General features: G+C 46.0%; 1 protein-coding gene across 1 annotated transcript in view; it reads left to right on the top strand.

Moving 5' to 3' along the window:
* FAM81B (family with sequence similarity 81 member B) overlaps positions 1 to 14,532 on the top strand; it is a 34,269-nt gene that overhangs the window by 5,115 nt on the left and 14,622 nt on the right. The window contains exons 2-3 of the mRNA XM_015280531.4: positions 11,625 to 11,868; positions 14,333 to 14,451. Coding sequence (XP_015136017.3) covers positions 11,625 to 11,868; positions 14,333 to 14,451 — 363 coding nt within the window. The remainder of the gene's footprint in view (positions 1 to 11,624; positions 11,869 to 14,332; positions 14,452 to 14,532) is intronic.

Here is a 14,532-nt window from a genome sequence, read left to right as displayed (position 1 = left end):
TTCTAGACAGGAGCTATTTTTCAGCTGTGCACCTTTGCTTTCTCAGCACTGTCCTGATTCAACCAGTGAGCATCATGCTGCAGATGACTTCTGGCATTGCATAGACATGCTGGGAGCAGACATGCTGCTGAGAAGGTCTCTATGCCAGGGATGGTGGCACTTTCCTGGAATACACAGGAGGTGGATTCTTCTCTTAGATCATAATTGTATTAGTTTCTCCAAAGTCCCCGTTGGTCACAAAAAGTCCATATTCTCTCCAAGCCACAGCCTCTCACAGTGTGAAAGAAGTGAAGATTTATTTGCATCCAGTGAGAACACTGCAGGTTTATATAATTTGAAGGTGCATGTTGATTACTCATAACCAAGAAGTGCCATCATGCCAGATTACTCTTTTTTTTTTTTTTTTGCACAACTGGGGAAGTGACTTTGAAGAAAAGCAAACTGTTTAACTGCCCTTGATGTCACATTTAATACATTCTTTCTCTGAATTTTTGTGATATTTTCTTACTATCTCTTTAACCCTGCATACCACAAGCTTAAGGCTGGTTTCCCTAAGTTAGAACTGCAGCTTTGCTTTTGGAAAATTCTGTTAGGAAATGTTCAGTGACCCACTAATGGAACGAGGACTTTACACTATTAGTGAAATACCCTCCTTTATTTATTTTTTTTTAAGTTTAATCATTCTCGGGAGTAACAAAAATAATCAGGAAATACAGCACCTGGAGGCATTTTCATTGTTTGCCTTAGAGACATGGACCTTTTGGCACAAGTCCAGAGGAGGGACACAGAAATGACTGAATCACAGAATCATAGAATCACAAGGTTGGAAAGGACCTGCAAGATCATCTAGTCCAACCGTCTTCCCATTACCCTTGCTACCACAAGCCACTAAACCATATCTCATAGCTCCTCATTCAGACACCTCTTAACACTGCCAGGGATGGCGACTCCACCACCTCCCTGGGCAGGCCATTTCAGTGCCTGACCACTCTCTGAGAGAAAAAAATTTTCCTTGTCTAATCTAAACCTCTTCTGGTACAACTTCCAGCCATTTTCTTGGGTCCTGTTTGTTGCCCGGGAGAAGAGGCCAAAACCCTCCTTAACACAACCTCCCTTCAGGTAATTACAGAGAGCAATGATGTCTTTCCTGAGCCTCCTCTTCTCCAGACTAAACAATCCCAGCTCCCTCAGCCGCTCCTCATAAGGCCTGGGCTCCAGACCCCTCACCAGCTTCATTGCCCTTCTATGGACACATTCCAGGGCCTTAATGTCTCTCTTGTAGTGAAGGGCCCAAAACAGAACACAGTATTTCAAGTTCTTTACCAGGAGAGTGGTGAGGTTCTGGAACGGGCTGCCCAGAGAGGTTGTAGATGCCCCGTCCCTGGAGGTGTTCAAGGCCAGGTTGGATGGGGCCCTGGGCAACCTGGTCTAGTAAATGGGGAGGTTGGTGGCCCTGTCTGGCATGGGGGTTGGAGATTCATGATCCTTGAGGTCCCTTGCAACCCAGGCCATTCTGTGATTCTGTGATTTAAGGTGTGGCCTCACCAGTGGTGAGTACAGGGGGATGATTACCTCCCTGCTCCTGCTGGCCACACCATTTCTAATACAGGCCAGGATGCTGCTGGCCCTCTTAGCCACCTGGGCACACTTTTGGCTCTTGTTCAGCCAAGCATCGACCAACACCCCCAGGTCCCTTTCCTTTTCACAGTCATCCAGCCACTCAGCACCAAGCCTATAAGGCTGCATGGGGTTATTATGGCCAAAGTGCAGGACCCAGCACGTGGTCTTGTTGAACCTCATCCCACTCACCTCAGCCCAGCAATACAGCTTATCTAGATCCCTCTGAAGGGCTTCCCTACCCTCAGGCAGGTCGACACTACATCCCAACTTGGTGTCATCTGCAAACTTACTGAGTAAATTCAATCCCCTCATCAATAAAGATATTAAACAAGATGGGCCCCAGAATCGACCCCTGGGGGACACCACTTGTAACAGGTCGCCAGCTGGACTTAACTCCATTAACCACTACCCATTGGGCATGGCCATCTAGCCAGTTGCTTACCCAAAGGAGAGTATATCTGTCCGAGCCACAGGCAGCCAGTTTCCCCAGGAGAATACTGTGAGAGACTGAGTCAAAGGCTTTTCTGAAGTCTAGGTAAACTACATCAGCAGCCTTTCCCTCATTTACCAGTATGGTCACCCAGTTGTAGAATGTGACGAAGTTGGTCGAGCACAGCCGGCCTTTCATGAACCTGTGCTGGCTGGGCCTGATCCCCTGAATGCTACACATGTGCTGTGTGATCTCACCCAAGACGATTTGCTCCATAACTTTCCCTAGTATCAAGGTCAGACTGACAGGCCTGTAGTTCCCCGGATCCTCCCTATGGCCCTTCTTGTAGATGGGAGTCACACCAGCAAGCCTCCAATCCTCTAGGACCTCTCCAAATAACCAGAAACACAGACAAAGCAGAGAGCGGCTCAGCAATCACCTCTGCCAGCTCTCTCAGCACCCTAAGATGGAGCCCATCCAGTCCCATGGACTTGTGACAGTCCAGACGGAAGAGGAGCTCTCTGTCTCCACCTGAATCACCAAGGGTGTATTCTGCGTACTGTCCCAGACTTCCAGATCAGGGCATACAGTGCCCTGAGGATAACTGATCTGCCTATTAAAGGCAGATGTAAAGAAGGCATTGAGGACCTCAGCCTTCTACTTATCCTCAGTGGTCACATTCCCCACTGCAAAGGATGGAAATTTTCCTTGGTTCTTCTCTTACCATTGATATATTTGTAAAATAATTTCTTATTCTCTTTTACTGCAGTGGCCAACCTGAGTTCAAGTTGGGCTTTTGCCTTCCTAACTTCCTCCCTGCATACCTTAGCAACTTCCTTGTAATCTCCCCAGGTAGCCTGTCCCTTCTTCCAGAGGACATAAGACTCTTTTTCTTCTGGAGTCTCAACAATAGTTCTCAGTTCATCCACACCGGTCTTCTTCCCCTGCGGCTCACCTTACAGCATTCAGGGACAGCCTGTTCTTGTGCCTTTAAGATTTCCGTCTTGAGAAGCATCCAAGCTTCCTGGATCCCTTTACCCTTAAGGAGTGACTCCCAAGGGACCTGTGCTACAAGCATCCTGTTCAGGTCGAAGTCCACCCTCTTGAAGTTCAAGATAGCAGTTTTTCTAGTTACCCTTCTGACACCTCCAAGGATAGAGAATTCCACAATTTCATGGCTGCTCTGCCTAAGACAGTCCCCAACTTTCCCATCTCCCACCAGTCCCTCACTGTTAGTGAAGAGCAGGCTAGCAGGGCACCACCCCTGGTAGGCTCTCATATCAGCTGCGTAAGGAAACGATCTTCCACACATTCTAGAAACCTCTTGGACTGCTTCCTCTGTGCTTCCAACATATATCAGGAAAGTTGAAGTCTCTCAAGAGAACGAGTGCTGGCAATCATGCAACTTCCACAAGCTGCTCACAGAATGCCTTGTCCATCTCTTCATCTTGATTAGACAGTCTGTAACAGACCCCCAACAAGATGTTGCCCCTACAGGCCTGCCCCCTGATCCTTACCCACAGACACTCAACTTTATCATTCCTAACCCCAAGCTCTTCAACATCAGAACAGTCTTAATACAAAGGGCCACACCACCACCCTTCTTTCCTCATCTATCCCTTCTGAAGAGTCTGTAGCCATCCACTGACATGTGGAATCAAACTCCATAACCACAAAGTAGTTATAAAATCAGGTGTGTTTAATCAACGCTGCGCAGATGCTGGGTGCAAGGGGGATAGCTCCTCCTAACTTGCACACCAGCAAGCAAAAGTGTTACAGATTTGTAATCCAAGCCCACACATATTCAGTAGAATTCCTGGAACCCATCTACATATTCATTATCCTTCTAGGAATTCATTTACATACTTCCCCTCCCGGGGCACACGCGTTGTCAGTAGTAGGGGTCTCCCCCTGATGGTCATGGGATGAAGTCAGAAGTCTTCCTCATGAAGGCTTGACGTCTTCCTTGGTCTGACCTTCTTACAGTGCATTCAAACTGGTCAAAGCCATTCATTCAGTATTGTTCCTTTCTTTGTGTTTGCACAGATGACCATGAAATGTCAAGATGTCCTTCTTCCCTAGTTTTCAAAACTAGCTTATTTAACCCTTGTGTTCAAACCCTAGGTCCACCTGAACTCCTGATCTCACCATCACAGCACTCCAGTCATGGGAGTGGTCCCACCATGTTTTGGTAACAGCAACCAGGTCATAGTTAGCCTGACTCACAGTCTGTTCCAGCTCCTGCTTGTTGCCCATGCTGTGTGCATTGGTGTAGATCCACTTCAGCTAAGTCATCTGCCTCACCCCCAACTGAAGCATCATTCCCCTAGACCCATCTCTGGTGAGCCCTGTTTTGTCCCCTTCCCCCATCGTAGCTAGTTTAAAGCTCTTTTGATAGCCCTGCTAGCTCCTGCACTAGGATTCATTGCCCCCTTTTCAGATAGGTGGGTTCCATGGACAGACAACAGGCCAGGGGCCGAATAAACTGCCCCATGATCAAAGAACCCAAAGTTTCTGCTTTGACACCAGCCTCTGAGCCATTTATTCATAGCTTGTTCTTTCCAAGCCCGCTCCGTGTCTCTCACTGTCCCTGAAGGTATAGAACAAAAGATAACTTAAGCTCCCGCTCCATGAACACCCTAAACCCCTGAAATCTCTTTTCATAGTTTGTAGGCTTCTCGGAGCAATTTCATCACTGCCCACCTGAACTATGAGTAATGGAAAGTAATCAGTGGACCTAACCAGCTTTGGGAGTTTCCTGGTTATATCCCTGACCCAGGCCTCAAGAAGGCAGCACACCTCCTGAAGGCTCAGGTCTGGTCTGAGACCTGAGAAGGTCCTCTGAGAAGGGAGTTGCCCACCACCACCACCCTTCTTTCTTTCTTGACAGAGGCAGTCTCAAGGCGTGGGGGTGACCACCTCGCCTTAGGCTCCCTCTTAGGCAGATCCTCCATCACCTCCCCACTTACCTCCCCTTCAATTTCCAGCATCTCAAACCTGTTGCTTAGAGGGAGCAGGGGAAGTGGGCTAGGCAGGCAGGGGGGGCTCCTGTGAAACAGAGTCAGGACTCTCTTCCAACCCTCCTCATCAGTCAGGTCTGTCTGACTACAACAGGGCAGGGGGTCAACCGCTTTTCTGGGGGTATCTCCCTGGCACCCTTCCCTCTGGCACACCAGCCAGTCACTCCACCAGTCTGTCTCCCACTCACACTCCCTGATGGTCCTTATTCTCTGTACCTCCTCCTTGAGCTCCACCACCAGGCTTAGCAGCTCATCCACCTGCTCACACCTCACACAGGTGGAATCCCTGCCACCCTCCCCAGGCAGCAGCAGGCTCAGGCACTCCTTGCAGCTGGAGACCTGAACAGCTACATTTCTGGGCAGGCCCTGTGTCTGGGTTACCACAGTCTTCTTGGAATAAGCCCACTGTCTGGTGGAGACCATGTTTAGGCTTGCAGTCTCAGAGGCTGCCAAGAGGAAAGCCAGTCTCCTGAGCAAGGAGGGACAATACTTACAGTCCTCACTACTTGACCCACCTCCCACACCTGCAGCACTGTATTGTATGGGCAGCACGGGCTGTGCTCACTCACTGAGCATCCCTGTTCTCTCTGTAGGTGGAAGCTAGCTTCCTGAAGCTATTTAAAGCTTACGATCAGGTGCAAACATTAAGGGCAGGTGATGACACGTTCACAGGGTGTTTAAACTGTGCCGCTAATGTGCCAGCTCCACCCCTGCTGACTCAGGAGCCTGCCCCCAAGCTGCTAGCTTCTCAGCACAAGTACAGCACTGTTACTAGCTTAAAAAAAAAAAAAAAAAAAAAAAAAAAAAAAAAAAAAAAAAAAAAAGCTTTTTTTTGTTGGCTTTTTTTTTTTTTTTAACTCCAGATCCCTTGTCCAGTGCAGTCTTACCTGCTCTGAAGCTAGTTTCCCCAGCAAATGCAAATGAAGAGATGGAACACCTCAACTATGAGGGTCCCTCAGGCTGAGGAAGCTAGGGCTGTTCAGTCTGGAGAAGGCTGCGGGAAGACCTGATGGCCTTTCAGGATCTTAAGGGTTGCTGTAAGAAGGAAGGGGACAGATTTTTATGGGAGGGTCTGTTGTGATAGAAGAAATGGGAAATGGGTTCAAACTAAAAGGAGGGAGATTTAGATTGGATATAAGCAAGGCTTTTCAGTACTGGTGCTGAAGCACTGGCACAGGTTGCTCAGAGAAACAATGGATGCCCCGTTCCTGGAGATATTAAAGGGTAGGCTGGATGGGACACTGAGCACCTGATCTAGAAGCTCATTGCAGGGGGTTGGACTAGATGGCCTCTAATGGTCCCTTCCTACTGAAACAACTCTATGATTCTATGATTTGAATCTTTTCCTCGCTGATGTGCAGTGTTTCCCTACAAGTGCCTCTGCACTGCTGTTAACCTGATTTCACAGAACAATGAAGTGTGTGAGGTTGTTCCACTTCCCCCTCTTTGTTCATTGTATGATTTTTGAATTCCTCAGGCACTTCAGACAGATCTGCTGGAGTCTTAGAGTTCAGAGGTTTGATTTTCCTGCAGATTTCAGGAGAATTAGTAGAACTCATGTAGAGCTAAAGTTAAGTGCTACTGCTGGTTTCAGTGTGAAGAAAAGGTCATTTATTTTTCTTTATTTTATTATGTATTTTATTTTATTTTAGTCTTCTGAGCGGCAGTAAGCAGGAGCACAAAGACTTGATGTCTGGGCAAGTGGCAGTGGGGTTTTGCATCCGGGAAATAGCAGGAGAGGGAAGCTTCAGGGGGTATGGTGGAGCTGGAGGCATGGATAGAGGCTTGCGGAAGATAGCAGAAAATGTGGAAAGGAATAGGAGTCACTTCAGTGGGTGTGTGTGACGCCTGGCTTTGGGAAACCTGTTCACAGGGCAGCTTTTTGAGTGGACCTCAACCACTCCAGCATGGCCTCCAACAGCCTGTGGCAAGGCAATGGTAAGCCCTGGTTTTCTCTCTCCCAAAGAGATTTCCAGAGAAGGGATGAGAACCTGCCCAGCTGCACAGGGACTGCAGATACATCTGTATTTCTCAGTGATGCTCATCAAAGGCAGGGGAGAGGCTGGGGCTGTGATATGGGAGTGCTTTAATCCTTCTTCTTGGTGCAAGGAGAGCAACAGGACCCAGGGCTCCTCTCCTTCCACTTCCTGCTCCTGTCACTCCTCAGACCCAATCCAACTCAACTGGTCTTGCGTCCCCACTTAGTTCCTTTCTTTCCTTTGAACATTCATTCCATGGGCTCTGGGTTGAGGATGTCCTCTGACACAGCCAGTTCCCAATGGCTCTTCAGGAACACACAGTACAGCACTATGTTCAGAGCTCATCCAGGATCAGGGAGCTCTGAATCAGTCGCCTTCCTCTATTTCCTCACAGCATCTCCGCTGGCTGCTTCAGGTTTTTAGCCTGTAAGCACTTCACCTATAGATGAGAGCACTGCATATCACAGAATCACAGCATCATAGAATGGCTTGGGCTGGAAGGGACTTCAAGGATTATTAAGCTCCAACCCCCCTGCCACAAGCAGGGCCACCAACCTCCATATCTAATACTAGACAAGGCTGCCCAGGGCCCCATCCAACCTGGCCTTGTACACTTCCACAACCTCTCTGGGCAGCCTGTTTCAGCACCTCACCACTCTCTTGGTAAATAACTTCCCCCTGATATCCCACCTAAATCTTCCCTCCTTCAACATAAAACCATTTCCCTTGCCCTGTCATTACCTACTCTGTTGACTCCCCTCCTGTTTGTAGCTCCCTTTAGGTACTGGAAGGCTGCACTGAGGTCACCCTGTAGTCTTCTCTTCTCCAGGCTGAACAAGCCCAGCTCCCTCAGCCTGCATATGCTGCAGAGCATGCGGTTTGGCCCTGAGCCCCACAGGAGATAGCTCAGCCTACAGAAATCATCCCAGTGTGTGCAGGAGCAATGGTGGTAGTGCTTGTAGGGTATGAAGTTCCAGAGAACTGAAAGCCCCGGCTTCTCCTCCCAAAGGTTAATTGTGGTTGATAATAATAAATGACATGCTCAGAGCAGTAGCTAGCAAGGTTAGCTTGCAGCACACACTCAGCTCTTCTGAGGGAGGTCATTAATAAATCAAAGTGTCTTGGACTTCTTAACTCTATTTTCATTCTTTCTTTCATTCAAGCAAAATAAAAGAAAAGCTAATATTTTAAATTTAAATTAAAAGGCCAACAAGGTTTGTGGCAGAAGTTAATTTAATAATGGATCTCAATCTTTGGCAAATCTGCCCAAACTGACAGAGAGCTGAGAGTATTTTATTGCCCTCATTATGCATACAAGCATTCAAAATCATGCAAAGTGACAGATTATAATCAAAGTCCCGTAACAATGAGGATGATATTTATGGAAGGTGACGTGAGGTTTCCATCCCATGCTCCCAGATGAGACTGAGAGTATATACCAGTAACCCAAAATTATCAAACTATGACATACTCAAAGCTGCTGACAGCTTCCTTGGGATGGGATGGGGCAGCTGGTGCTCCTAGGCCAGTGACATGAAATGGACTAAATTCCACATGATTTGGGTGCTGCTGTGACAGACATCTTCAGGCCCCTCACAAGGCACTTGGGACATTGACTGTGGCAGCAAGACTTCTCATTAGCTTGTTGGCTTACCACTATTTTTGAAGAGATTTTCTTTTTCTTCTCTTTCTTCCACTGCCTCCTCAGCTCTCCCCCTCATGCTGTTCTGGCACACACTGGAAGCCAGTCTGACACACTCACCTGACAAAAAAAGCAATTTAGCCAAGAGCCAAACACTGAAAAAGAACGATATTCTGCTGTATAAACAAGTGGAATCAACCCATGGATGCCCAATAGGCACTACGGCTGTCTTAAAGCACAGAAGAGAATGCAAAAATTAGACCAAGAGACTGGGAGCAGGGAAAGGGGCAAATGAATGAGCAAGAAAAAGGAAGAAAGAGCAAGGCCCTTCCTTTTTGACCACAGCAGTCACTGAACCAGCTCAGCAACCTGTGCAGGGAGGGCTGTGCACACCCAGTTGTTTACCATCATCACTGTACCTGGTCCCCATGGGTCCTGTGGTACAATTCTGTTTGGTGATTTAATTGGAATTTCAGTTGTAAACTGCAAGAATGGGAGTTGTTCTCATATAAGTATGACTTGTCTGAAGCTAGGTGCAGGAGACATGAGCCTAGACAAATATCTCATCTAAGCTGTGAGTCACAGCAGCGAGCAGGCTGGATTGCCCTTACACGGCAGGGAAGTCAGGATGCAGTGGATGAAGAAATCCAGCAGAACTGCAAGAAAAGCCAGACCACACACAGACAAGCACTTACCCAGGGGTGTGTATGTAAGCTGCATTAAGCTGAATGTGGAACTGTGGCAAAGAAGCTGAAATTCAACATGCTCTGTCTGAGGGGAATTCCCTAGGACGCCTCAGCAGGAAAACATCTGCAAGTCAACGAGAAGAAAAAGAACACAACGGGATTGGAGCTTCAGGGATCACACATTTAAGCCTTTAGCAGCTCCTGCTTGGGCTCAAATCAGATTACTGCACTTCCTTGGTGGGTTACTGTACACCAGCTGAGCCATTGTGCACAAGGCTGGTTCTTTGCGTGTTCTTAAGCCAAAAACCCTGCAACATGGTTAGACTTATTTTAGGCTCCACATATGCTAGAGGCTGCAGTCATACTCATGTCATAACCAGACCCCGAGCCTGGTTCTTGAGATTAGCCTTGGAGGGCCAGCTGCACATCAGTAGGCTTCACTGAACTTACATTCTCACACAGTTATTGTCCAACAGAATATTCTCTTTTTCTTTTTCCTTTTCCTTTCCCTATGGTGGTTTGTAAGCACACAAAAACTCAGCTGGTCACTTTGGTTTTTAGAGCTCTTACCAAGAGGGGATTTAAATAATTGTTCAGATCTTGTTGGTTCTTCAGAGCTGGCAAAGGTAATTTTTATTTTAAAGTCCTAATTGCACAGACAAATGCAAAGCCACTCCTGGTACATGCAGACATAAGCCAGCTGCAGAACATCATTACAGCCACCCATATGGCTGTAAAATTTATTGCAGAGTATCCCTGGGCACACTTCAGTCATTAAACTGTCATCTTTGCATTTTGTGCATTGATTGAGTAGGGCAGCTGAATTCTCCTCTCCTTTCATTATTTTTACATCGAAATTTTATTTATAGCAGCCTAAGAGCTGCTATTCAGAGAAAGCATGGAGTGATAGAATCATATCCTGAGTTGGAAGGGATCCATAAGGGACATCAAGACCAACTCTTTGCCCCATACAGGACCACCCCAAATATAATTTAGTTTATCTGTTGATCCTAGACCTGCTAGCACTCCAAATGCCAGTTTCACTAAGATATTGCAGCACAGGAGTGCAGCAAAGCAAATAAGTTAAATTTTAGAATGTCTTTAATGGCATTGGATAAGATGTATGATTTCTTTCCCAAATGGCTGGATATTTTTATTCATCATTAGGCTACAAGTTTTAACTAAATTGAAATCAGGGTATTTCATATAGCATTGGAAGCATAAATATGCCATTCAGGTTAAATTAAGAAACAAAACAAAACAAAACAACAACAACAGCAAAAAGAAGTTCAGGAAAACAAAAGAAGCTTGAGGTTCTACAGGAATTAAATTTCTCTCTGCCTTTTTACTCAGAAGTAGCTCATAATTCCAGTTTTCTTCAAGCTCCAGATTGTTCCTGTCTAAATTAAGTTTTGTTCTGTACCTGCCAGTTTCAGCTCCATGCAACATCCTTCCTCTCTCCCTTCCTTCTATATTTATAAGCAGTTGCACTGATTATATTCAAGCCTGGGAGAGCTGTAAGAAAACCATTAGTTTTTCAACCTTCTTCCCAGTGGGTAGGTGTAAGTAATGCAAAGGGAAACCGAACACGGGCACTGCTGTGTGTGGCTCAAGCTCTGCTTCTGCTGCTCCTGGCTGCTGTGTGTTTTGGGGACTGCTCTGCACAAGTCACAGTGTTTCTGCCAGGGTGCTTCAAGTGTGACCACTGCTGGTGTTAATTTACACCTTTATTTGAAATGAATTAGGAAGAGGTTAAAATGAGGATTGCTATGATGATATGCCACTGAATTTATGCAGAGCCTCAGGCACATGCTTGAGCTCCCTCAGCTACCACCTCTTTGGCTACCTTGCACAGCACATCCTAAACAGTGACATTTCATGGGGAATGCCATCTTCCAATCCAGCTTTATAAAAGTTCCATTCAGTGACAGAGACAGCAGACATGATTTTTTCCTACAAAGCTGCAAAAGTGACACATCTTCCAGGATCATCAGTCCAACTCTTGACCCCACACACAACCACACGAAATCCAAACACGAGGTCTGAGGGCGTTGTCCAAATGCTGCTGGAACTCTGGAAGCTTAGGGCTGTGACCACTGCCCTGGGGAGCCCGTTCCATGCCCATCATTCTCTGGTGAAGAACCTTTTCCTGGCAGCCAGCCTGATCTCCCCTGACACAGCTCCATGCCATTCTCTTGGTTTGCTTTCCATGGTTGCCACAACACCTGGGGTTTCGGCTGTTCACAGGAGAGACCCACCCTCTGCTCCTGGTCCTGGAGAAAAGGCACATCCACTGGAGGGGCGGCTTGCCAGCCAGGAGAGGACCACAGCCTTCCTCCTCCATCAGGCCTTCCGAATCAAGAATGACATTGTCTCCTACCTTCAGGAAACCACAGGCTTTCGGCACAAGGAAACTGCTGCTCGGCAGCTACTGGAGAACCACATGCAGACCATAATGGGCATAGTTGAAAAGCTCAGCCAGGACATTCAGGTAAGAAATGGCAAGGGCAATTTCCCTTGATTCAGTAGCATAGCACTAGCTCAAGATTGACTCAACATTTGTATGGTTCCAGGGGTGGAAAATTCCTTATCATGAATGTTATATTTTAAGTAAATTCTGATACTCTTGTATAGTGGCACTTGCAGTTCCTTGTGAAAAAAAGAAGGGGAGAGGGCAGGGAAAGAGAAAGGGAAAGAAGGAAAGGGAAAGAGGGAAAGGGAAAGAGAAAGAGAAAGGGAAAGAGAAACGGGGAAGGGGAAAGGAAAGGGGAGGGAAAGGAGAAGGGGAAAGGGTAAGGGGAAACGGAAGGGAAGGGAAGGGAAGGGAAGGGAAGGGAAGGGAAGGGAAGGGAAGGGAAGGGAAGGGTTAGGGAAGGGAAGGGAAGGGAAGGGAAGGGAAGGGAAGGGAAGGGAAGGGAAGGGAAGGGAAGGGAAGGGAAGGGAAGGGAAGGGAAGGGAAGGGAAGGGAAGGGAAGGGAAGGGAAGGGAAGGGAAGGGAAGGGAAGGGAAGGGAAGGGAAGGGAAGGGAAGGGAAGGGAAGGGAAGGGAAGGGAAGGGAAGGGAAGGGAAGGGAAGCAGACTAACAAGTTTTTGGGTTACTTTCTATTAACTGGAATATTCGCATCCTATTTGCTTTCATTTTTGTTGGAGCATGGGAGACAGAATTCAAGGGAAATGCGTAAACTACATTTTTTTCTAACATAACATGAAAAATCTTTTTTTTTTTTTTTTTGCTTAGTTTTCTAGTTGCAGATGTTCTACTTTACGTAATTTTGTATGAAAACATAATTGAACATTGAAAGTCTTCATGCAGCTCAGTTTAAACTGAAGTAGAGGTTCAGATTCCAGAACCTGAAGTTCATGGGGTACCCTGTTCCAGCTAAACATCTTTAATTCTTTTCTGTTATTTGTCAAATTTATATGTGAAATTCACCAACTCCTTGCTTTTCTTTTTGGACAAAAATGTACAGTACAAAAAACAGACTTCCAGAGAGATTTGTGTTATCCTTTGAAGTGCTGAATATCTTCCAAATGCTACTGAATTCAAAATTTTGTTTCTTACGTAACTGGGGAAATACTTTATGTTCTATGTGCTTATATTAACAAAATTGAAATAATTACTCACCTGAGATCAGGATTATTTTACTAGAAAAATGCCCAAGATGCTGTCAGTTTTCTAAAAGTCCAAACTTTTTCCCTGGCTGTAAACGACTCTACTTTGGATCCTAATCTCAAGTGTTTGCTCACTTTCTATGCTATGGCTGTGAGGATTTCTGAGGGTGAAGGACCAATAGCACAGAAAGCAGCACAGTGAGAACTTGTCAACAAAAGTCACCAGAGAGTACGAGTCTGGGGAATTGCTCCTGGCACACAGTGAATTAGAGCAGTTGAGCAGTTACAATTTCTAAAGCATTTAAAAAAAAAAACAAGGGGATTCACCAGGAAATATGGCTTTCATACTCCAAGTCTACCCCAAAACATGAAGAATGCCCTGAAAACGATATTTTGTCCTGGGGAAGACTCTGGAATGAGTGAAGCTGCAGATGGTGAAACACATCTCTCTGACACAGTTGCAAAACTGCATCAGCTGAACTAGCAACCTCAACACAATTAGTGCTACAACCTTGATTAATTCACTGTCCGTGATTCTATGAAGGGACTTCAAATTGCATGAAGGAGACGTCTATGTTAAAAGCTTAATAGCAGAGGTGAGAAGTGCCTCTCATCCTAGCTCCAGCCATAACCCTGGATGGCTGTGGCAACACTGAAATGTCAGCTCAGGGTCTCTGCTCTCAACCAGAGTCCTAAGACTGGGGCATCTGGTATATCATTCTCTCTCTCAGCTTTGTGTCTGTAAAAGGTCATGGTAGCTCCAAAAAGCTTCCTAAAATTAATTCTTGTGACACATTCAGATACGATCAGGATGAACCACTGCCAAAAAGCCTTCAGGGTGGCTGCTCCTTCTGTCTTTAGATCAGACTTTTATTACTGTGCAATAAAACAAACAAAAAGCAAAACAAGACATTGACTAGCTGCTCATACTGACACACATGCCTGTTTGGGATTAAGTGGATTTAACATTTCCCCATTTTTAATGGTGAACTTTTCAACATGAAGCACAATCTTAAGAGAGAGGTAGACATATAATTCACAGTACCATGGAATCGTTTGTGTTGGAGGAGACCCTGAAAACCGACTTAATCCAACCCTCTTGCCGTGGGCAGGGACACCTCCTACTAGCATTGGCTGCCCAAAGCCCCACACTGCCTGACCTTGAGAACTGATTTATAAAGGTGTCGATTTCTGAAAGAAAAATATGCTGTTTACTTCTTCCTTGAAAGAAAAATAAGCGTATAGACATTTTTTCTGAAAATGGTGCTTCAACCCATTTTCTTGAACATTATAAATAAATAATGTGGAAAACCAACACTGCATTACATATTTTGAATTCACAGGTTTTGGAGAGACAAATAAGAACAAGAGATGGTGCCACAGCGCAAACCAATTTTGCTGTTCAAAGTCTGGACCGTAAATATATCCAGAGTCTTGGAGACCTGCGTGGAAGAGTGGTGAGGTAAGGAATGTACGATTGCCCTTTTTTCCAATTTAGGCAAAGCAAGCTTGGAGGTGGCACAAATATACTTTACACTCATTT

The sequence above is a fragment of the Gallus gallus genome, chromosome Z (assembly GCF_016699485.2).
Source record: "Gallus gallus isolate bGalGal1 chromosome Z, bGalGal1.mat.broiler.GRCg7b, whole genome shotgun sequence".
Classification (NCBI taxonomy): domain Eukaryota; kingdom Metazoa; phylum Chordata; class Aves; order Galliformes; family Phasianidae; genus Gallus; species Gallus gallus.
Note: the sequence above shows the minus strand (reverse complement) of the source record. Positions and strands in the feature narration are given on the sequence as shown.